At 38.9% G+C, this 25,871-nt stretch overlaps 1 protein-coding gene across 1 annotated transcript in view; it reads right to left on the reverse strand.

Annotated features, from left to right (window-relative positions):
* LOC127433394 (protocadherin Fat 3-like) overlaps positions 1-25,871 on the reverse strand; it is a 76,901-nt gene that overhangs the window by 20,004 nt on the left and 31,026 nt on the right. Inside the window, exons 10-24 of the mRNA XM_051685260.1 lie at positions 21,658-25,752; positions 20,944-21,140; positions 20,309-20,462; positions 19,159-19,392; positions 17,275-17,667; positions 12,516-12,730; positions 11,527-11,664; positions 10,310-10,453; positions 8,705-8,902; positions 8,031-8,308; positions 7,264-7,787; positions 6,967-7,098; positions 4,530-4,687; positions 3,931-4,405; positions 3,544-3,697 (exon numbers count right to left, since the gene is read on the reverse strand). Coding sequence (XP_051541220.1) covers positions 3,544-3,697; positions 3,931-4,405; positions 4,530-4,687; positions 6,967-7,098; positions 7,264-7,787; positions 8,031-8,308; positions 8,705-8,902; positions 10,310-10,453; positions 11,527-11,664; positions 12,516-12,730; positions 17,275-17,667; positions 19,159-19,392; positions 20,309-20,462; positions 20,944-21,140; positions 21,658-25,752 — 7,489 coding nt within the window. The remainder of the gene's footprint in view (positions 1-3,543; positions 3,698-3,930; positions 4,406-4,529; positions 4,688-6,966; positions 7,099-7,263; positions 7,788-8,030; positions 8,309-8,704; positions 8,903-10,309; positions 10,454-11,526; positions 11,665-12,515; positions 12,731-17,274; positions 17,668-19,158; positions 19,393-20,308; positions 20,463-20,943; positions 21,141-21,657; positions 25,753-25,871) is intronic.

Below are 25,871 nucleotides of genomic sequence, written 5' to 3' on the forward strand. Positions count from 1 at the left end.
CTGATACTGAATGTCTCATAATTTATTGTAATTATACATTACCTTATCGTTTCCGAGTATCAGAGACCCCAGTTATTAAACTAATTTAAATTCACCAAGAAAACGTCAAGAACTAAACATAAATGAGTCATTTTATTACTTTCTGCTATCAAAGCAACTGTTTTTTTTTTCTCGCTCTCTTCCAAATACGTTTTCAATGTTTATTTTGTACATCATATTATATTTCTTGCGTGGCAAACTCGTAAAATCGCCCCTCTGTGACGCTTTCTGCAACGCTTGTCATGTGGAGGGCAATGCAGTGCTTGATGCTGGTGTTGAACGGAGCATTGACGCCTCGACTCAACTCATGTGAAATGCACTTTACAATGAAGAAAGAACATTATTGAAACTACAGGCTCTAGTTAATAGTCAGTCTGAACAGATAGCCACTACAGCTCGAGTTTTTCGCATGGCGTGCAAGGAGGCTAAACACCACAGGCCCGCAAATGGCTTTGAACATGAGATTGATTGCCAAGAGTTAAATAGTTAAGAGTAAAAAAAAAAAGTTGATATGGGTAAAATTCTACATTCCAATGTTGAGTGTGCAAATATACAGAAATATGTTTCAGCAGAAATGAAAAGAAAACTGTTTGAAAGAATAGTACAGTGTGCACCCAATCTCAGTTTAATGTTGGATGAGTCTACCAGTTTAAACAAAAAGAGTTCCTTGATCACATACCTTAGGGTTCAGTTGTCTGATATGGACAAGCCTGCAAAAATTTTTACTGAACTCATAGAGCTAGATGATCTAACTGCTGAAGGAGTTGTCCGTCATCTATTATCTGCTCTGGAGCGCCTATATTTGACTAAAACCCTCACTGGAGTAATGTGTGATGGCGATTCTGTCATGTTTGGCACTGCTCGGCCCATAGGCTTGAGCTCGCATTAGGCGACGCAGTGAAAGAGATGGGTGCTATCAATTATTTTAAAATATTGGTGGACAAGCTATATTCAATATATAGCACATCTAACAAAAATCGAATGGAGTTGAGAGAGTCTGCAGAGAGTTTAGATGTCCAGCTATGCAAAATCGGTCAGATATTAGACACTAGGTGGGTGGCATCAAGTTTTAGAACAACAGAAGCAGTGTGGAATAACTACCAAGCACTTTACAAGCATTTTAAAACAGCAACAGAGGATCCCTCCTGCAATGGCATTACGAAGCAAACATACAGTGGACTTGCTATGCACATATCTTCCCATGCGTTTGTAAACAACCTAGGCATCATGTGCGATGCATTGCAAGAATTATCCGAACTGTCAGTTGAGCTTCAAAAAAGAGAAAGTACCATCATTTTGGCACATTGCAATTTGTAGGGAAATCAGGGTATTTGAGGCCATACTGGAGCAGCCAGGGCACTACACTGACCTGAGGAAAACCCAGCGACAAAACTCTTAGCCAGAGGTAGTTTTTCCTAAGTTTGGCTAAGAACGTATGTTATCTCAAGGGGGCGGTAGCTGGATAAAACAGGACATAACAAGTTTATTGAGTAGCTGAACGTGCTTTATGCACAGTACTGGCCCGAGAACACTAGTGCGATGTATGGAGAGACTGAAGTTGAAATGCTGTGTCAGTGCTTTGACACTGACAGCTCCGCACACAGTCATTCGGGCCTACAGAGAGTACATAGACATCCCTGATAAACTGAAGGAGTTATTTGTTGCTTTTAATAGCATTCCTATATCAAGTGCTGAGTCTGAATGTGGATTTTCCCAAATGAACTTGATTTGCACCCCGAACCGTGCCTCTCTGCACACATTCACCATATCATATTTACTCTTTCAGAATCTTGTTGGAAAAACCCCCCCACCCCCTCAGCCAAATTCAGTCCCTAACAAAAGTTCATGGGTGGCCAAAGGACATAGAACTGCCACAGACACACGCAGTAAAGCACGAAACAGGGAGGAGGAGGAGAATCGGGACATGGCTGTGGTGTAGGGTGTTTTGGACAACTAGATAAGGTAAGTATACATTTGTCTAGTAATATTTTAGAAAGCTTTGTGTGATTCTTTACTGTGAACTGTGAAGTATTATTGTGTATATGTTAGATCTGTTGAGAAATAAATTGCTGACTGCAAGTGGTGATGTGGTCATTTGCGTGTGTTGTGCAGAGTAGCCTAAAATAATTTTAAATTATTGCCATAACATTTATATCATGCAAATGATTTGAAATTGAGGCCTGTAAACCCCACAGCTTAGTAACTGGGCATTTGATTACATAGCATGTTGTTTTCATCACCATGTTCTGTACGCATTCTGGGACCTGCGGCCACCTCTTCATCCCTCCACTCTCATGTGCACTTTGCGTTCCGGCACCATCTGATTTATAAATTAAGCATTGGATATTTCCAATTTCTCACATTATCATGGTAGCAAACACAGAACCCATAAGAAATTATAGGAGCCTTAATTGTATTTCTTTGATGAATTGCTTTAAAATCTGGTTTTAATTTTATAATTGATTATAGTAATTAATTAGAAGTGTTATTACCACTAGCAAAAAAATCAACAGCCCCATATTATGATGAACCAGTGGTACAAACAATCAAGGTTTTAGATGGAAAAAAGCAAATTAACACTTGGGATAATGACTTTCAAATAGAGTGCAATTAGAGTGAGCTATATAGGTAAAGAAAAAAAAGGCTTTACAATTCTGCACAAATGCAAGTTGGCAGAATGGATTTCAGAAGAAACACTCAAAGATACATAATTTTACTTATTGCTAATGTTGATTATTGAATTAATTAATTTTTAAAACGTTTATTGTTGTTGTATATTGAAACTCTGTTATTATGTTTGAGATGATTTAAAAAAATGTGTGATTTCTGTGTGCATACGTGTCCTTCTACAGTGTTACAAACCATATATAAGCCATTTAAGAGCTCATATATTAAAATAAAAGATACAATTATTATCAAATCAGTAATGGTGATGCTTTTTGATTACTTAGATTAGTTTAAAGAAATATTGATAGTTAAAAAAAATTATGTATAATGCTTTTTCAACAGATCATGGAAAATGTAATGTCCACAGCCACATTCTTGGAATAAATTGACAATTTAACCACATACATTTGTTTTTTTGTTTTTCCAGAAAAATACTTTCATTAAAACGTTGCTCTAAAATGGCAATGTTGTCTGACCAAAACAAAAATTTATATTTATCTTTAATTATGTCATGAACTTTGTCTGTGGGGTAATAAATTAAAAAACAATTCAGGTCTGAAATTTACTGAAGATTAATGGCAAAAAAAATTGAACTCCAAAGAACATTTGCTTAGCTGGTTTGAACAGTAACACTTAGGCCACAACCACATCTGCTTTCATTTGAAAATGCATTGATTTTACTACATTTATTCCTCTCATCCACACCGGAATGGCTTTTCTCTCCACCGAAAAAAGACTTTCGAAGACAATGACATTAGGAAACAGAAAATGCAAATGGATTAGTGTGTACATGGCCTTAGTGAATATGTGTATTTCTGATTAGATCAGTGCTCTTACGTGAGTCCAGTGAAGCCCTTAAGGCAGCCACAGAGAAAGCTGTTCCCTACAGCCTTACAGTCACCTCCATTCTGGCAGGGTGAGGGCACACAGGACGTCACCTCCATCTCACAGCGAGAGCCTGTGAACTGTGGTAGGCAGCTGCATGAAAACTCTGAGGGCAAATCCAATAAGAACAGAGTCAAGACAAGATTTTATTTTAACCTAATACACATTTTTAAAAGGTTTTGGGATTCTGCACTGTAAATTTTTTTATTAGGTAACGTAAAAATGTGCTTCATGTGGTAGCATTTAAATAAACTGGTTTTATTAAATTCCAAAAAGTTATTTAACATGACTAAATCAATCTGACCGCATAAGGTTACACCAACTAAAGTAATTTCTCACCACCAGAGGGCAGCTGTGTACAAGAAGCTCCATTCTGGCATGGTCCTCCAAGACACGGATCGGGATATAACACACATCCCAGCTTCACATCACTCAGCCCAGCCACCTCTGCATACCGGCTCCTCTTGTTCTGAAGGGGAAGTTCATTTCCATTAAGCATGACAGAACCCAGGCATCCCTGGAAGCCATCTTGTGCTCTTGGGGACCTCTGGCCACCGCTGGCCACCGATCCATGCAACACCTGAGCCCCGAAATACAGCGATCCGTCTGCAGCCAGGGGCCACAGGCGGATGGGTGACCGTGCAGAACGCCGGCGCTCCACATAGCTGTCGTCCAGGGACAAGAGGGTGTAGTTACTGGTGAGCTCCAGGGTCATGGTGTGCCAGGAACCATCATTGATTGGACGACCTGAGATGCCCAGGATGTCCAGTCTCTTGTCGCAGTCCATCTGGAACCACAGACGGCCTTCCTCTATCTGAACAAACACACAGCCATTCACTATAGTCAGTCTGCTGCTTTAGCAAACACAAAAACACAAGCAATGGCAACTAACACTCCTTATATATCCATATATATATATATATATATATATATATTACCTTGAGCATTGTGCAGGAGTCAGTGCGTGTGTACATGATGACACCCTGGCTCTGTAGTGTCCTGATTTTCAAGTCAAGCCTCATGTCTCCACTCTTATTACCATCAGTCAATCTGTACTTGATGTAACTGTTCCCTGTAAAGCTCAGAGATGTCTGATCTGCCAGTACAGGTGGAGAAATCTGTCAGTCAATCAGGTAAAGAGTAACTCCATATTTCACCTTTTAAATCTGCTATTTATACATACTTTCAAGCAAAAGACATTTGTAGAAGTGTTCTATGAAATGTTGTTTAAATATACTGTATGTTTGACCACCCTCGGGATACTGCACAGCAGGAAACCTAGCAGAGTTTGTTTACAGTATGTGGCTTTATGTGGCAACCAAATGAGCCATATCAGGCAAAAGGAAAATCGATTCTGAAATAAAAAAAAAAAGAACTATGGAGGTTGTTTATAGTGACATTGTTCTATGTCTAAGGTGCTGCCTAAGGGGCTAAAATGCACATTTATATATGGTTTCACTTGTATTATATAATGCTATATGATTTGAAACAACACTGTTTCAGTTGGAGATATTAGAGCAAAATGCCTGTAGACATCTGTTTCAACATATTTGCCTTCAGAAAAATACAGTAACAATGTTTTCATGACATAAAACTTCATACCCTTTTAAATGATTACAAATATGACAAGTAGTAATAAAAGGAAACCAGTGCCTTTCCAGATAAAAGAGCACTTTTACTTTTTAATTTTTTTAACTAAGTTTACAACATTAAGTTTAAGAAAAATTTATTTATTTGTGTTATAAAACTTGATTTCTTTTCAAGATATAAACTAAACTAATATAGCATAATATAAATAATGAACAAAAATATCAGTGACATATTTTTTTTTCTTGATAACACAACCATATTTTTCTAATATAGACAAGTACTTTAACTTAACTATAAATATAATTACAGTGAAGTTTATGTATAAGTTAAAGCTGAAGTATGTAAGTTTTCAGTGTTAAAATGCTTTCTTCTATACCAGCTTATTATGCAGAAATAACTATAAGCCACAGGTTAATTTTCTTGAAAACTGTAAACACTGTATCTCTGTGGCAATAAAAAAATTCCTGTGTTTGTTTTCAGGGACCCACTAAGCCTCGCCCCAACAATGTTACTTAACCAATGGCGTGAGTTTGGGGCGGGACTATCTGAACAACTGCAGACAAGGGGCGTATTCGGAAACTTTGGAAAGTTTTGAAAACATTGTTTTTTTGCAATTCCATTCAGTGCCGCTAATGTCGCAGAAATTACATCAGCTTTAACTATAACTATATTACTGTAACTATTAACTATTTTAGAAAAAAATATATTAACTATATTTTTCTAATATATTTAATTATATACTCAAGTATAATTAAAGTACTTTGAAATTGAAAAACAATGTTTACCATATTTTACCATAATTTTTAACCATTTTTGATTAAAAATAACTGATAGAAAGAGCTGAAACTCTGTTTGCTTAGATATTTTGCTATCTCAAAATAATCTAACGAGTCAAGAGTCTAACCTGCACACTGGCCAATTTCCTTTCAAGATGTGAACTAAATTAATATAGCACAATATAAAAATGTTACAAAAAATATCAGTGGCAAATGTTTTTCTTTTCTTGGAAACACAACTTTATTTTCTAACATAGTTAAGTGTATATATATTTTTTTTTAATTTTTTTAATTTTTATTGTTATTATAATTTTTTTCTCCCCAATTTGGAATGCCCAATTCCCAATGTGTTCTAAGTCCTTGTGGTGGCTTAGTGACTTGCCTCAATCCAGGTGGCGGAGGACGAATCTCAGTTGCCTCCGCGCCTGAGACAATCAAACCGCGCATCTTATCATGTGGCTTGTTGAGCGTGTTACCGCGGAGACCTAGCGCGTGTGGAGGCTTCACGCTATTCTCCGCGGCATCCATGCACAACTCACCACACGCCCCACCGAGAGTAAGAACCACATTATAGCAACCACAAGGAGGTTAACCCAACGTGACTCTACCCACCCTAGCAACCGGCCAATTAGTTGCTAAGGAAGCCTGATTGGAGTCACTCAGCACACCCTGGATTCGAACTTGCGACTCCAGGTGTGGTAGTCAGCGTCTTTACTTGCTGAACTACCCAGGCCACCTACATAGTTAAGTATATTTACTATATTTAGTTATTAGAACTACACAGTATATATATATATATATATATATATATATATATATATATATATATATATATATATATATATATATATATATATATTATTGTATATAACTTAACTACAACTATAAACTATATAAAAAATAATAACCAATATTTTTTAAAATTGAAGAAAATAATAGTTATTTTTTAACAATATTATTCCATAAAATATAACCTTGAAACTTTGTCTCAAAATAAGAATCCTCTAACCTGCACACTGGTCAAGCGTGCCAGGCAGACACTGGCAGAGAGAGGGCGCTGTGGGGCCGCTGCGAACACACTGCATGTCTGATGGGCACGTTTGGCCATCACAAAGTTCTAGAGAAGATGGACAAATTCCACCTGCATTGGGTACAAACATTGTTAGAAATACAAATTGAAATTCCAGGCTACTGTTTGAATTTAATCAACCAGGCTAAATAATGCATACCATACAATACATTCTCGAGTAAACTTTTGAATTGGTTTTGCCTGTTGCGTTATGTGAGAGGGAAGCAGAGTACTAACCTGGGCAGGTGCATGTCTCTTTCCTGTTGAAGCGTGGAGACACAAAGCTCACTCTGGAGGTGGTGTAGGTGACCACGCCGATGGGGTCTAGACTGAGGGTAAGCTCGCAGACTCTCTCCCCACACTCAAGCTCACCTGAGCAGCTTTGATCGAGGATACTGACCACTTTGAATGCTCCACCTAGGAGACCTTTCGCCTCCTCCAACCTGAGAGCCAACTCCCCTGGACTGACATAACCTCCATCAGGAGCCTCCACGGCAAGGAGCACCTCCAGTTGACTGGAGTAACTTAGAGGCTGCACTCCCAGGATGTGGAGAAGGTCTAGCTTTTCGGTAACCAGTGTACCACGGAGCACTTTCTTAAGGTCTTGCATGTAAAGACCCACAAAGTCCTCAGGAGATATGTCTTGGAAACGAAGGGTCACTGCATTCTGAATCATCTCCTCTGTGGCTTGCTCAACCTGGATAGTCACGCCCACTGTCACAGAAAACTGCCCGTCGCTGACCGTAGCATTGAGTGAGTATCTAAAAAGGAAGGATGGATGGATGGGAGATTTGAAGTAATTTCCATTTTACTTGTTTCAACAAAGTAAAATCAAAATGTTTCCAAGCACCCACTGGAACGAGCTTGAGTACCCCTTGAGGTACAACTACCTTGGTTGGGAATCAACCAATAAATTGCAAAGAAAAATATATTAACAAAAGTGTAAGCCATTAATTTATGTGTATAGCAACACACTGTAACACTTGAATTATCATTGCATTTACCTTCCAGCCTCCAGGCCATTTAGAGCCACAATCTTCCCATCCTGTCTGTTAATCTTGAAAAGACTCTTTGTTTGTGGTCTCTGACTAAAAGACAGAACATCATTCTCGTCTCGGTCCATTGCATAGATCTTCCCAATAATCCCACCAGGAAACACATCTGCTGCCATGACAATGTTAATTTCCAGTGGAAAGGCCACAGGTTTGAAGAGGCTGTCTCCAATGACCCGTACAAACACAAAGGATGTGGAAGAAAGACGAGGCTTTCCAGAGTCACGTGCCTTTTAGAAATGAGCAAAAATGAACACAGTACTAAAATGGCTTCAAAGGATAGTGCAACAATGAAAATTCTGTTATCATTTACTCTCCCTCATGTTGTTCCAAACCTGTATAACTTTCAATCTTCTGTGGAACACAAAAGGAGATGTTAGGCAGAATGTTAGCCTCAGTCACCATTCAACTTCATTGCTTGGAAAAACAATGCAATGAAAGTGAATAGGTTTTTTTCTGTGTGTGTGTGTGTGTGTTCCATGGAAGAATGTGATAAGGGTTTAGAATGACATGAAGGAGAGTAAATGATGGCAAGTTTTTGGATGAACTGTCCGTGTGATTTCTAAAATTGTTGTTGTGTAACAAATTGTACTTTTTTTAAGCCGTTTTTCGAGGTGTGCACTAACCTGTATCTCAAGCGTATACTCCCGTGTTGCATCTGGACCAAGTACTCTGTTGGTCTGTAGCTCTCCATTCTTGTCCAAACTGAAGGCATTACCCTTATTTCCAGACACAATGCGGAACTCAAAAGGAGCACCATTTCTAGGGGAGTCCTTATCAGAAACTGAAAGTGTGAGGATGGTGGTTCCTGCAGGTTTGTTCAACTTGAACGAAAAACAGAAACTAATTTTCAAAACTAAATTTTTATATTTTCTGAAGAAAATGTGAGTGGTGCTTGACCATGCGAAACTCGACGGCACTATGCTATGTTTGTCGTGGATGGTTGCTAGGGCGTTTCTAGGGTGTTCTGGGTGGCTGCTTACTGGCCCAAGTCAAAACAGCCCACCATCAAGTCTCTATAATATTCTGATCTCTAGATATGGCTCAAGTCCCTCCTTCAATGTAAGTCTATGGGATTTTTCACCTGTTTTATCAGGTGAGATATGGCTCAATTCCTTCATTCAGTGAAAGTCTATGGGATTTTTTCACCTGTTTTACTTTACCTGTTTTATCAAAACAGCCCACAATCAAGTCTCTATAATATTCTGATCTCTAGATATGGCTCAAGTCCCTCCTTCAAAGTAAGTCTATGAGATTGTCACCCGTTTTATCATCTGCCAGGTGAAAATCATTTGTCTGATCACTTTCAAAAGTAATAGCAACTCTCCTCAATAAGCAGTGGAATTTGTGGTATCACTCATGTCTGTAGCACAAACAGTGTATGACAAGTTACATGCCACAGCTTTAAGGTATAGTTCACCCAAAAATGAAAATTCTCTCATCATTTAGTTACCCTCATGCCACCCCAGATGTGAATGACTTTCTTTTTTTCTGCTAATATCTCAGCTCTGTAGGTCCATACAATGCAAGTGAATGGGTACCACAATTTTGAACATCCAAAAGCACATAAAGGCTCCAAAAAGTAATCCATATGACTCCAGCGGTTAAATCCATGTCTTTTTATAGGCGATATGATGAGTGTGGGTGAGAAACAGATCAATATTTAAGTCCTTTTTTATTATCAATCTCCATTTTCACCTCCAAGTTCACATTCTTCTTCTTTTGTTTTTGGCTATTTACATTCTTCATGCATATCACCAACTACTGGGCAGTGAGGAGAACTTATAGTAGAAAAGGAATTATAGTAAATATTGATCTGTTTCTCACCCACACCTATCGTGTCACTTCTAAAGATATAGATTTAACCACTGGAGTCAAATGGATTACTTTTATGCTTCCTTTATATGCTTTCTGGAGCTTCAAAATTTTGTTACCCATTCACTTACATTGTGAGGACCTACAGAGCTGGAATATTCTTTTAAAAATCTTTATGGTCAGGAGAAGAAAGAAAGCCATTCACATCTGGGATGGCATGAGGGTGAGTAAATGATGAAAGAATTTTCATTTTGGGGTGAACTATCCCTTTAATCCTCAGGGTTAAGGTTTTGTTCATATCCCTCTTCCTAGGTATGAGCAATAGTACTAGTGACGCAGCCAGTAAATGTGTACTGTAGATGTATATTTTAATGTGATGGTGTCTATTGCTGAAAATAACCTACTCTTGCACATACCTGAATAACAGCTGAAGCATTAGTGGGAGAGAAGATCGGTGGGTTGTCATTCACATCAGCAATCTCGATATTGACATTCACAGTGGTTGACTTGGCAGGTGACCCACTGTCAAATGCCTGTACAGACAATGAGTAGCTGGAGACCTTAAACAAGTGAGAAAGGAGAATAAATGTCAGAGAAAACAATCCAGAATAACTCTACTATTGATAAACGTCTCTTTTGAATAGAATGGGATTCTGTGCATTCCAGTTCTGATATTTCACAGCCTTCTTTTCAAATGGTGGCCGGTTATAATAAAATAAATAATAGCTAATAAAAATTTTTAAATGGATCATTATTTTATTTATTTTAAATGAGAGTGCACTGTGCTAATAAGCTTTGAAATTTAATAACAATGAATTCAAACCGATCACTGCTGAATGTATTTGGAAACAGATGCAGTTCTAAACATTATATCTTTGTATACTGCATTTTTTATTTGTCTACAGTACATTAAAAATCAAGAAAGAAAGGCTACATGCTACCTTTCATGCCTACTTAAAACAAGAAATAGAGATGAATGGATTCTGACAGGAAGCTGTGTAATTCTGAAAGTTTTCTGTGAAAATTATTTTCCAGATTAAATAATAAATTAACAGGAAGTGGTGTAACTCTGAAAGTACTTTGAAAATTCTTTGGTTTCTTAAAAAAGTATTAGAATGAAACAATGCGGAATAAAGAGGGCAAAATTGCTTGAGTTTATACGAATTATGAAACAAATTACATACAGTAAATTATAAATTAAGTGATTTAATTCATTTAAAATTCTTTGTTTTCATAAAAAATGATAGGAACAAAATAATGACATTACAGTATTAACAGGTTATCTGCATTTATAAATAGCGTTTTCACTCTGGAGCAACGGAATTCAATTTTGTTTCCGTTTTCTATAAGATTTTGCAAAACAAAAAATGTTTTGGGGTTTTTTTGTTTCATTTCATGAAAAGTTTCTAATCCCTGGTGTGCCATGCCAAAAAGAAAAGCCTGTAACCGTCTGCTCACTCACAGTCACTCAAAACCTCAATTTCAATTCACCAGGAGAAACTCAACATCACCTAATTAAAGACTTTATGGCTGATTTAAAAATAATTGAGAAAATCATGCTATGTCTCAGGAGAGTGTCTCTAAGTGTCAACATTCATTAGCCATAGTAACCAAGCTCATTCCAAGGACTTACCCTCTCTCTGTCCAGTGCCTTATTAACTTTCAGAAGCCCGGTGACAGGGTCGATCCAAAACTGGTTTTCACGATCCCCTTTCAGAATGGAATAAGTGATTCTCCCATTGACCTGACTGTCCAGGTCTTCTGCTAACAACTGCACATAACAACCATAGATACCAAGTCAATAACAGATAGCAAGCTCACATCACCAGTTTCCCAACCCTTAGCTATGTCCAAATTCTGATACTTTTAGAGTATGCACTGCATTTGATAAAGAACTTACTTCTCGGCAGTTAATAAAGTACATTCTTTAGGTATGCAAGTGTGTAGTATAAATTCATTCCTAGACACTGGATATTGGGCACCATTGGGTATCGTGCCTCATATTCCAAGTCTTCTGAAGACATACGATACATTTCTGGTTGTTTCTCAATTTCAGAGATTTTCAGGGAAAATCTTGACATTATAGTGACACAAGTAACACTGTGAGCGAGCTTCTCTCATAGTGTTCATGAGCACACAACAGATTTTCACTGAAAAGAGACTTAAGTTTTGTGTTGTTTCTCACCAAAATCTATCATATGCTTCAGAAGACTTGGAGAATGAGGCACGAGACACATTGACTACTTTTATGATACATACAAAATTCAGGACACAGAGTCTCTACTTATGAGCTGATGAGTTCAAGTCAGGTGTTTGATAAGGGACCTTTGCAAAAGGTGTCCCAGAATTGGGAAACACTGAATTAAAGCATGCAATTCAAGAGCAAAGAGTCAAAATTGCCTGAATTTATACAAAATATCGAGCAAATTACACACACTTACAGTAAATTATATTACAGCTCAAGTACACAGTACAAGTGATGTAAGTTCACTTACTAATGTAAGTTCATTAAGGGGATTTATGTGAGCAATAAACTTAATTATATACTAGCTGTGAAATTGAAATTATGTCTGCAGCTAATTAAATGCCAATGAAGTGGCTCTACTAATTAAAGAACTTCACCCTTGTGACTGTCTCCCCAATGGCCACATCTTCGCTAATCAGAAAATTGTAGATTTCCTCGCTGAATGAAGGCGAGTTGTCATTGACATCAAGTAGTTCGATGGTGACTATGGTTGTGGTTCTCAAGGGAGGTGTTCCACCATCAAAGGCCTCGACATTTAGGAAGAAGTCCTTGCAGAGTTCATAGTCAAGATCATCTGCCACAGAGATAATTCCTGGAATAACACAAGATATGAGTCAGAGTAAAGCCAGTTAATTTAAATGAATAAGACACCATAGGTGCATAATTTGAAATACAAATGCATTTGGAGATGCGTGAAAAGGCTGAATATTTAGATCATGCTCACTATAGCTAAAAGGATGTACTTTCCTACAGTGGTGATTAACAGTCTGTGCAAGACTTTGGGGTGCTTAATTCTTTCAAGAATGGATTTAAACTACAGCACTTTGTTCTTTTATCAAGACTGAATGGAAGAAAAGAACTAAAATGAAATGTTCATATATTTAATTGTGTTTGTAAAGACTGCCAACGTCTTTTTAAGACAAAGAATTCTCTCTGACAAATCTTATCCATGTGTTCTGCATGTTAAGCACCATTATTAGTGTGTTATGGAGCATTCATAACTAAATTTTCCCAATCACTGCACTACTATTGTGCAGCTTCATCTGAGACATTTTGTCAAATAAAGAAAAGAAATATAAATGACTTGACAATAAGCCTTTGTGTCTGTAACTTGTGAGCCTTTTAAAAAAAAATTTGGTTCCTTGACAAAATATTTTATTTCAAATCCCTGTAGAGAAATTTAAGGGCCAGCAAATCCTTTTCTCCTGGCATAACAGGTCTCAAACACATTCATATTTTCCCTTTCATTATAATGCATCTTTTTTGCAAATGTATTTTTGATTGCTTTCTACTCCCGAGTTTGTTTGTTTGCAGACTTTGACAGCATTCAAACACATAGCAGCGAAAAGTTTAAGCAATCATAGTTTATCTCTGACGTTTACTAGCATCAGAGTCTTTTGAATTTACTGTGAATCCCTCAACAGTGCCAATGAATTGGAAAGTAATTTCAGATTGTCAGATTCATCAGCCAATAAAATTGTTTTATCTGGTGGGCATAGACGTTTAGTTATGTCATGGCCGAGGCCTTCCAGCTGGCCTTGAGTGACGCAGTTTCGTATAAAGTGATGAATGTAATTAGAGAGTGAAGAGCGTGAGAGATAAATGTTCTGCTGTCATCAAAGTGGAATAACCAATAAACCGACCGTTTACTTGTTTTTCATCTAGAAAGAAATGAGCAAAATTGAGAAAACACTTTATTTTTCAGTTTTTTTGTTTTGTTTCATCTAAGAAATAAAAAAAACAAGAATTCAGCTCGATTTCTCGTTTTTTCATTCAAGTGCATAAAATAAGTGTACGACTTGATTGATTTGCACAGGTGAATGGACATGATTCCATTTCTACCGATTGGTCAATCTGCAATGTCATCTACTCTTCCTCATTCCTTTTCTTCAGAATAAAAGCCTTTTCATATGGGATGTTGCAAGCGCTAAATCACTGCAAGTTTATCGCTTAGCCTACGATGAGTTGAGTTTTTTTTTTCAGTCAATGCGGTGCTCGTGTTGAGGTTTCATGTGCGCACATTGCCATGGCTACAGTCAGAAAGGACTCGATTTTGCCCGACATGTCTACCTGTATTCCTTTTTTTATAGTTAAATATGGGGGAGTAAATTTGTGTCCTTATTTTGTTAAACAGAACAGAATGAACCTTAAATTTTTAATGTCTAAAAATAGTTTTCATTTATTTTTATAAATGACTGATTGAATAAAATGACACCCCACTGTATTTACAGTTCTGCTCAAAAGTCTGCATACCCTGGCAGAAATTGTGTAATTTTGGCATTGATTTTGAAAATATGACTGATCATGCAAAAAATTATTGCATGATCTTTTATTTAAGGATAGTGATCATATCAAGCCATTTATTATCACATAGTTGTTTGGCTCCTTTTTAAATCATAATGATAACAGAAATCACCCAAATGGCCCTGATCAAAAGTTGACATACCCTTGAATGTTTGGCCTTGTTACAGACACACAAGGTAACACACACTGGTTTAAATGGCAATTAAATGTTAATTTCCCACACCTGTGGCTTTTTAAATTGCAATTAGTGTCTGGGTATAAACAGACCATGAGTTTGTTAGCTCTCACGTGGATACACTGAGCAGGCTAGATACTGAGCCATGGGGAGCAGAAAAGAACTGTCAAAAGACCTGCGTAACAAGGTAATGGAACTTTATAAAGATGGAAAAGGATATACAAAGATATCCAAAGCCTTGAAAATGCTAGTCAGTACTGTTCAATCACTTATTAAGAAGTGGAAAATTCGGGTATCTCTTGATACCAAGCCAAGGTCAGGTAGACCAGGAAAGATTTCAGCCACAATTGCCAGAAGAATTGTTTGGGATACAAAGAAAAACCCACAGGTAACCTCAGGAGAAATACAGGCTGCTCTGGAAAAAGACGGTGTGGTTGTTTCAAGGAGCACAATACGACGATACCTGAACAAAAATGAGCTGCATGGTCGAGTTGCCAGAAAGAAGCCTTTACTTGCCAATGCCACAAAAAAGCCCGGTTACAATATGCCCGACAACACCTTGACATGCCTCACAGCTTCTGGCACACTGTAATTTGGAGTGACGAGACCAAAATAGAACTTTATGGTCACAACCATAAGCGCTATGTTTGGAGAGGGGTCAACAAGGCCTATAGTGAAAAGAATACCATCCCCACTGTGAAGCATTTTGGTGGCTCACTGATATTTTGGGGGTGTGTGAGCTCTAAAGGCACGGGGAAAATTGAAAATTGATGGCAAGATGAATGCAGCATTTTATCAGAAAATACTGGCAGACAATTTGCATTCTTCTGCACGAAAGCTGCGCATGGGACTCTCTTGGACTTTCCAGCACGACAATGACCCTAAGCACAAGGCCAAGTTGACACTCCAGTGGTTACAGCAGAAAAAGGTGAATGTTCTGGAGTGGCCATCACAGTCTCCTGACCTTACTATCATCGAGCCACTCTGGGGAGATCTCAAACGTGCGGTTCATGCAAGACGACGAAAGACTCTGCATGACCTGGAGGTATTTTGCCAAGACGAATGGGCAGCTATACCACCTGCAAGAATTTGGGGCCTCATAGACAACTATTACAAAAGACTGCACGCTGTATTGATGCTAAAGAGGGCAATACACAGTATTAAGAACTAAGGGTATGCAGACTTTTGAACAGGGGTAATTTCATTTTTTTCTTTGTTGCCATGTTTTGTTTTATGATTGTGCCATTCTGTTATAACCTACAGTTGAATATGAATCCCATAAGAAATAAAAGAAATGTGTTTTGCCTGCTCACTCATGTTTTCTTTAAAAATGGTACATATATTACCAATTCTCCAAGGGTATGCAAACTTTTGAGCACAACTGTAGTTGTATCTCTTTAACATCTGGGCTATACGATCTGCATAAAGACAAGATTTTACCTTCACTGTATGCGTTCAACCATTACACAATAAAATATTATATTTTATGGACAGCGAATGTGTTTAAAACTTAATGTGAATTAAGTAAAATCATTGTTGTACATAAGTAAGGCTCTTCTAGCCACAATTTGATTAAGGTTTTTAATATTATTGCCTCATTTTAATAGCCGGCTTATTAAAGCCTATACTCCACGTGAGTGCCTTGGATTTTTGGCTTGATGTTCCAGCAACGTAATTTAGTTTGGATGAACTAGGCTACACTTTTAATACACTTTTGGTGTACTACGTTTATCTTTTCGATACAAAAAAGTTTAAAACAGATGAACAATTACTCATTTGATCAATTAATTAATTACAGGGATTCATGCTTTGAGTGCGAGGGGCCGTTTTCAGGTTCAAATCTTTTTTATATTTTTTTTAAATATACCAAGCAAAACGCAACTGAATGTCAACCAAAGTAAATCAGGAACAGGGCGCATTTGGTTGCATTTTATTTCATGAATTCAAAGGAATGGCAAGCAGGCCTCGGATAGGCAGTGAGTGAAGAACTGCACGTGACAGCAAAAGAGAATAAAATAAATAATAATACACGAACATTGAAGGCTGAGCCCTTACCCTCAAAAAATCCTAAAGGTCCTAAGATTTTGTATCCTCACTCCTCAAATGATCATGACGATGTCCTGATTCACATCCAAATATGTTTTCAAATATGTTTCCCCTGCAATTATTGGCTTGTTTTAATTATCATTAATAATTATAACAACAATATATAATGACCAGATAACAGAGTATATTTAGTTACAGTTAGGTCTGTGCACAGCATTCCAATTCATAATCGTGCTAATTTTCCTTTTGAGATAAAAAAAGCACTGCCAGCCCATTCGTGCATTCAATGGTTGTCGTATCTAGGTGTCCACTGCTAGATGAAATTGCAATAAACATGCAGCAGTCAGAAGTTTTTCTAAGAAATATTAATGTTCTTCATTAAAATTATTAGAATCTATCTGCAAAAACAATCGGCAAACTTTAACTCTGGTGAACTCTTATTCTATGGACGGGGTTACGGAAGAACAGATGATGGTGCGTACTGACCAATCAAAGGAAATAGGGGTGTCAGGCCCATCCACATGTGCAAAACAAATATTCAAGTTATAAACTCGGTTTATATGCATGAATGAAAAATATTCTATGCAAAGAAAAGTTGTCCTCCACCTTACCTGTAGAATCATCAATTGAAAACTTCCCCATCTCATTTCCAGACAAGAATCTATAGTAGATTTCTGCATTCACTCCATTATCATCACTGGTGGCAAAAACGCGTAGCACTTCTGTTCCTATAGCAACATCTTCAGGCACTGTGACAGAGTAATCTTGTTTCTGAAATACCGGTGGGTTGTCGTTCACATCCAGAACCATAATGGTGAGATCCACCTGGGTGAAGAGTGAGCCGGAGGCCCCTGCTCGGTCAGCAGCCTTGATCCTGATCTGATAAGAGTCTTGCACCTCTCTGTCCAGAGACCTCTCCAGAATCACCACACCAGAGGATGGGTCGATGGAGAACATGCCACCGGCCGAGTCAACAAGTGAGTATACAATCTTCCTGTTCACACCTGGGAGAAGACTACAAGAGCTAAAAGGAAGTACAGTAACCCTAAGAGTATTTGGACACTTAAAGGGAAAGTTCACACAAAAATGGAAATTCTGTCATTTACACACACTCTCCTTGTTCCAAACCCATATGACTTTCTTCCTTTTGTGGAACATGTTATGCAGAATGTTAGGGTCTGACAGTCTCAGCCACAATTCACTATCAATGCATCTTTTTCCCAAGTGAATGGTGACTGAGTCCCTGAGTTTCTGAGTTTCCAGTCCCTAATATTTTGCCTAAAGTCATGTGTTCCAAGAAGAAAGAAATGTATGAATTTAAAGGGATAGTTCACCCAAAAATGAAAATTCTCTCATCATTTACTCACCCTTATGCCATCCCAGATGTGTATGACTTTATTTTTTCAGCAGAACACAAACAAAGAAACAAAGCTCTGAAGGTCTGCAAGTGAATGGTGATCAGACATTCGTAGCTCAAAAATCACAAAAAGGAAACATAAAAGTAATCCATTTGACTCCAGTAGTTAAATCTACTGTATATCTTCAGAAAAAACATGATGGGTGTAGGTGAGAAAAATATCTAAATTTAAGTCCTTTTTTATTCTAAATCTCCTGTTTCTCTTTCACTTTTACATCTGAAAGCCCCATGTGGTGCCTGTTAAGTTTCACTTTCACATCTGAAAGTGAAAGTGGAGATTTAGAGTAAAGCATACTTTTTCTGTTTCTCACCCACACCCATCATATCGCTTCTGAAGATATAGATTTAACCACTGGAGTCATATGGATTAAGTTTATGTTTCTTTCTTTCTCTGTTTTATGTGATTTTTGGAGTTACAAAGGTTTGATCACCATTTACTTGCATTGCAAGGACCTACAGAACTGAGATATTCTTCTAAAAATCTTTGTTTGTGTTCTGCAGAAAAAAGAAAGTCATAGACATCTGGGATGCCATGAGGGTGAGTAAATGATGAGTGAATTTTCATTTTTGGGTTAACTATCCCTTTAATTGCATAAGTTAACAAAATTTAAAACCAAGTGGTATTCACAAAGAAATTATAGATCTTTCCTCAGAACTAACACTTAGAACACTTCTTAACCTTTAATGTTTTTTTTTCCTTTCATTTCAGAAAGTGTCCATACACTTTGTCCTAATTTTGAACAGTGTATAGTGTCTAAAAATTTTAAAGACTACAAACTTCTTTTGTGATATGTATTAAGTAAGTGCTTGAGCTGTTTTTATTTATTTTATTTTATTTATTTATTTTATAAATGGCATTTAGTTTGATATTTTTTGTCAACCGCAATGATACACATACGTAGTTTAGGTATTGACATAGTTTTGGGGCCAATGTAGGTAATATTTTGCTAAAAAAATCTAATTCCAATTGTACAATGATAATGTTTCTCAGTATAAAAAGATTTTTTAGATTATTTGCTAGATGTAAATACTTTGGTTTTTTGAGTAAAGTTTATGGACTGTTGTTTGAAATACATACCTTCATCTGGATCATTAGCCTGAAGGCGTGTGAGCAAGGTCTTGGGCTCCACACTCTCATAAACACTCGCCATGAACCGTGTGAAAGCAAATGATGGTGCATTATCATTAACATCCAGAACAGTCAGAGAGATTTCAGAGCGACAGAACAGCCCTCCACTATCTGTAGCCTGGGCTATCAACTTATAACCTGCGGTTCTCTCACGATCCAATAAAGAAGCAGTCTTCAGCTCACCTGGCACAGAGACATCAGATATGTGCAAAGTGTCACATACTGGATTTAAGAACCATGGGCAAGAGTTGTGAAAGCATCTAGAGTACAAACAAACTCTAGAGATATTAATAAATTATAAACAATGATAGATGGCGCTAAATATTTTTCTATGTTGTAAATGTTTCATTTAATCTAGTCTGATGATGTCAGTGAGATAATTACCAAATCACTGCCATCTATTAAAAAATGGTTTAAACTCACATGCAAAATTGCATCTGAAAAAGGCATCTGAACACTGAAAAAATAACCAATTAACTAATTAAACTAATTAAACAAATGAAAGGTGAAATGTGTCATTTTTTATGATAAAATACATTATCCTATCCCAGCTTAAAAGGATAGTTCACCCAGAAATTTAAATTCTATAATCATTAACCATCATGTTGTTACAAACCCGCAGGACCTTCTTTCTTCCATGTTTGTCAGAATGTCCTCTCAGTCACATTTCACAGTCATTGCATCTTTTTTTCATACAATGAAAGTGAATGGTGTCTAAAACTGCCATACAACATCTCCTTTTGTGTTTCATTGAAGATAAAAAGTAATATGGGTTTTGAACAAAATGAGGGAGAGTAAATGGACAGAATTTTCATTTTTGGGTGAACTATCACTTTAAGAGAAAACTTTAAGTGTAAACACTTTGGCTTTGTGCCACTAAAAAAACTCTTTGTTTGATCACTCTAAACAGCCTTAAATGGCAACTTTGGTTCGACCAATGGTATGATATTTTGTATTTTATTTTTCAGAACACTCATTATTTTTGCAATTATATTTTGTGACACTAGTGGCGCAAAGCAATTACACACTTCACCTTTAAACTACAAGATGCTGAAAAGGTGCCTAAAAGCATATGAAACAGAATTGTAAACTGAAATACCAGTATTTGCATCCATATAAAAGTCTTCAACGCCAATGCCAAACAGAGAGTACTGAATTTCTGCATTGACACCAGTGTCCGAGTCTGTCGCTCCGACTGTCAGAACAGCTGTATTAATGGCCACATCTTCGGGAAATGAAGCTTCATATTGAGCCTATAGAGATGATAAATATTTATTTTGTGTATGATTTAAAAAGAAGCAGCATTGAATTCTTAAAGGGATAGTTCATCCAAAAAATGAAAATTTGTCATTATTTACCCTTATGTCCTTTAACCCCATATGACTTTCTTTCTTCCTTGGGACACAAAAAGATATGTTAGGCAAAATGACAGCCTAAGTCACCATTCCCTTTCACTGTATGGAAAAAAGATGCATTGAAAATAAATGCTGACTGAGGCTGTCATTCCTTTCGGTTTCCACGGAAGAAAGTCAATTTGTTTGGAACAACATGGTTGTGAGTAAACGATCACAGAATTGTAATTTCTGCATTTTTGGGTGAACTATCCCTTTAACACGAAGTGTTTTTGCATGCCAAGACTTTAAATGTACATTAGTATACGAGCATGAAACATTGCAGTTGTTGCAGCTGGTCTCTGTGACATGACAAATGTCAGCCTAAATCAATTGCACAGACCTGATTGCAGATGGGGCTGTTGTCATTGGCATCCATGACAGTGACCTCCACGCTTATGCGGGTTACAAACAGGCCGTCACTGGCTGTGATATTGAGCAGATATCGATCCTGCTCCTCTCTGTCCAAAGGCTGCTTCACGAACACCTTCCACTCCCCCTGAATTGGAGCCAGAGCAAACACCCCCTTGGGGTTTCCACCTGAGTTGGATATAGCCACAGAACTCAGACAAATGAGAAAAGTAACACTTTGTGACTGCCTACAGAGAGACCAAACTATTGTATGCCATCAATACAAGGGTGAGGAAATTATGACAGAATTTTCATTTTTAGGAAAAGTATCCTTTTATGGTACTTTGTTTTGAGTGAAACAAGCCTATTATGTTTCATAAACTGTACTGAACACATCAAATTACGATGTGTGCTAACACCCATAAAAATAATGCTGAGAGTAAACTAAGCGACCCAGCACATTCCCATGGACCCTTTTGGAGTGTGTATATAGTAAAGTATGCTAGTTAGCTAAATTCTAACAATCTGCTCACATCTCCAGATGGGCTTTAAACAAAGTAATGTGACACATAAAGCAGATGGCTCTTTACTCATATAGCGTTTGCATGCATGCTTCATTAAATTAAATCCTTTCAATGTGATTATCTTGCCCACAGACACTCCATGAGCCATAAATCATCCTCTACTGGCCTACTTTAATACGCACCTGTGATATGGAAGCTGACAAGCCGATTCTGTTCAGAGCTGTCCCCGTCACGAGTGCTGAGCACCGACACCACCTCGCCCAATGGGTCACTCTCCCCCACAGCACCCCTGTAGTACTCCCTCTCGAAGGTAGGAGGGTTATCGTTGACATCTGCTATTGCAACTGTCACTACGGCTGTGGAGGACAGTGAGATGCCCTCGCCTAGATCAGAGGCCACCACGCTGAATGTGTAAGACGGGCACAACTCATGATCCAGGTCACTGAGAGTGGTAATCCAACCAGTCTTGCTGTCAATAACAAACACAGCACTGGTGACAGATTTAGATCCGCTAGCCTTTTCCTGCTCTTGGTTTAGGGTTGGGCCGAGACTATAAGTAACCTGTCCGTTAGAGCCCCAATCAGGGTCTAGGGCTCGTACCTGGATGACCCGTGTACCCCTAGGCATGCCCTCCATAACCATGGCCACGTAAGAACTGGTTTCAAATGACGGTTTGTTGTCATTCACATCCAGCACCTTAACTTCTACATCCACAACAGATATGGACTCAACAAGTGCCTGTCTCATTGTGGCTGAAACTTTGAAGCGGTAGATGTTGACAAGTTCATAGTCCAAGGGGTTAACAAGTCTGAGAAGACCTGTTTCTCTGTCCACCAGAAATGTCCCACCCTTGTTGCTCTCTGCAGTCTCTCCATTTACCACAGCAAAAGAGCCAGTTTGACCTGGACTAAGGTACACTGACCCCAAGGCTGTGCCAACTGGTGTATCTTCTGGGATTGTGTAAGAGTACTGGGGCTGGGTGAAGGAAGGCACATTTGCATCAGGTGGTAAGACATGGATAAATGCAGACACAAGGGAATGTTTGGATGGGACCCCTCCATCGGTAGCTTTAACAAAAAAGGACAGGACTGTTCCTCTGAGATGTGCCATGCTTCCCTTTGTGACCATCCAGCCACTGTCAGGCTCAATCTCCAGCACATCTACTAGAGGCAGCCTTGCCTCGCTGTATAGCGAGAAGCTAACTCTGCCATTGTCGCCGGCATCTGGGTCCTGAGCTTGGATCTGAGTTACTAGTGATCCCATTGGCACATTAGCCTTTATGCTAACCCTATACTCCACAGCCCTAAAACGTGGTGCATTATCATTCTCGTCAGTCAGAATTACCCTAACCGTGCAGAAGGATGCTCTTCCTCCGCCATCAAGAGCCATTATGGTTAGCACAATGTCTCCATTTCCAGGGTTCTCTCTGTCCAGTTTCTGTGCTGTGGTGATAAGGCCATCAGCTCCAATATTAAACTGAGTCTTTCCAAGGTCATTGATGAAGGAGTATGTGATCTGACCAAAGATCCCAGAGTCCTCATCTGTGGCACGCACCTGAAGTACTCTGGTACCTGCAGGGGCATTCTCCCGAACCTCAGCCAAGTAGAACCTTTGGCTAAAAACGGGGTTGTAAAGGTTGGCCCCCAAGACTTGAATGTTCACCTGTGCAGTATTGGTGAACACCCCATCTGATACGGACACGTTGAGACTGTATGCTGGCCGCATCCCCTGTCTGCGCTGGCTAGACAAGGAGATGACACCTGTATGGGAGTCTATGATGAAGTTCATTTTCTCATCTCCAGAGAGTATGCCGTACCTCATCCTCTCTGCATCTGAGCTGTCAGCATCAGATGCTTGAATACATGTCACAATGTGCCCTCTGGGAGCCACTTCACTCACAAATGCCTCATAAAGTGTTTGGGTGAAGGCTGGTGGGTTGTCATTCACGTCATTCACCAAGACAGTGACCATGACCTCACTGTTCTGGGCCGGAGTACCATTGTCTGTTGCCCTAACGATAAAGCTGTAGAACTGAGCAAGTTCATAATCCAGTAGACGGGCTGTTAGCACAAGTCCACTGGTGCTGTCAATATGGAAGTAGTCTGAGCTGTTGAACGCATCAGAAAGTATCTCATAGCAAATCACACTGTTTTTCTCAGAGTCCCTGTCTGTCGCCATGAGCTGTATCACGGCTGTCCCGATCATTGTGTTTTCGGCCAATGTGGTGGTGTATGAGGCATTCCGAAATACAGGAGCATTGTCATTTACATCCACCACAACTATATCCACGTCTACTTCAGATCTGGCTCCAGTGAGAGTGTCCGTAGACCTGACAGTTAGCCTGTAGTAGGGTGTGGTCTCATAATCTAACGCGTATGTAACACTAATCACACCACTATCAAAGCCAATGTCGAACTGAATGGAGGGATCGCCATCTACAATCGTGTATATGATGTTTTGACCCTCTGGACTGGTGGCGTTGATGCTTAAAATGGAAGAGAACACTGCAATGTCCTCTCTTACTGATACGCCATAAAATGGCTTGTCAAAAACAGGCATGGCCTTGTTAACAACCGTAACTGGAAGATCAACAGCCGTGAAAAGGGAAGGGTAGCCTGCATCACGTGCAAGGACAACTAATGGGTATTCAACATTTGACAAATCTGCATCAAAACTCCTTTTAAGTGTGAGTTCACCTGTGAGCTTGTTCACCTCAAAATGGGGGTGGTCCTCTTTAAGCTCATAATACACAGCTCCATTTATACCTTTGTCCAAATCGGTTGCAGAAACTTGGAATATGGATGAGCCTGGTTTTGCATCTACTTGCACAGCAGCATAATATGGAAGGCCCACAAATTCAGGGGCATTGTCATTTACATCCTCAACTTCTACTCTCACGGTAACTCTTGCAACTCGCAGCTGGTCATATTCTCTGCTTGCTTCCACCACCAACTCATACAGTTCCTGTTGTTCTCGATCGAAAGGGACTCCTGTGGTTTGAATGACCCCTGATGTAGGGCGAATTGTAAAGCATGTTCCTGGATTTAAAAGAGTGTACTTGAGTGCCTCATTTAGGTGGTTTCCAACAGCACTTACAATGCTCACTATGGTAATGTTAACACTGTTCTCCAGCACAGAGGAGGAGTACAAGGTTTGACTGAAAGTGAGGCCACTATCCATAGCCTCCCTGACCATTATGGTCACAAGCGCCATGCAAAAGTAGCGCCCATCTGACACCTTGATATTGAAACGATAACGATCTTTGGACAGTTTGCTGTTTTTGACAATAAGGATGCCCGATGATGGATCCATTTCAAAGTGCTCCAAGTTGCTATCAGCTAAGGAATACGTCAGATCAGTGGTCATGTCTGGATCGGTGGCTTCGACTCTCAGAGCTTCAACTCCGATATATGTTGGAAGAAGCAAGACAGTGTCATACGCTTCTTGTGAGAACTGTGGTGGAGAGTCATTGATGTTCACAACACTGATTAGGATTTTGGCCGGCTTCTCAGCTTTTAGCTGAGGCATGCCACTGTCCCTCACATTAACCGAAAAATAAAAAGCACTGAATGTTTCATAGTCCAGCTTGGCAATGGTTCTGACAGAGCCTGTCCCAGAATCCACAGTAAAGAACAATTTAGCAGTGTTCTCCACAATCTGGAAGACCAGAAGGGCATTCTGATTCTTGTCAGCATCCGTGGCTTGAATTACCAGGGGGTTTCCATCATCACTCATTATCACAGTATTGATGGGTGCTGCCTCGCTGATGGTCCCTGAATATGTGAGTTTCTGAAAAACCGGAGGATTATCATTTTCATCAACCACCTGGATGCTGACATTGACTCTGGAGACAATCCCAGCCATGTTGACGGCTTGGATGATCAGCATGTATGAGGAGGTTATCTCAAAATCTAAATCCTTTTGTGTTGTGATGACACCTGTGTAGCGATTTATTTTAAACTTTCTTTCACTATTCCCTTGAGTAATGTTGTAAGTTAGCACGGATCGGCTAATTGCGCTGATCATTATGACAAATGTCCCGACAGCCACATTTTCAGTGATTTCAGCCTGGTAATCTAGCTGGGTAAACTTTGGGCTGGAAAGATCAGACAGTGAGATGGTGATTCTAGCAGTGGTGGTGGTACTTAAGGAGGGAGTGCCTCCATCTGTAGCTCTCACCGTGAGGGTATAAAAACCCACAGTTATTAGGTCCAGCTCTCGGGCTACTGAAATGATGCCAGACAGTGGATCTATTCCAAAAATGCCTCCGGTGTTTCCTGAGAGATACAAAAAAATGACACATGCTTGTCAGTTCATGATAAAAAGGCACATTTCAGGTAATGGACAAATCAAAGATAAATCTTAAGATGCATGACATTTTAAGAGAATAAGCTCA

Source organism: Myxocyprinus asiaticus, chromosome 43 (assembly GCF_019703515.2).
Source record: "Myxocyprinus asiaticus isolate MX2 ecotype Aquarium Trade chromosome 43, UBuf_Myxa_2, whole genome shotgun sequence".
NCBI classification, from domain to species: Eukaryota; Metazoa; Chordata; class Actinopteri; order Cypriniformes; family Catostomidae; genus Myxocyprinus; species Myxocyprinus asiaticus.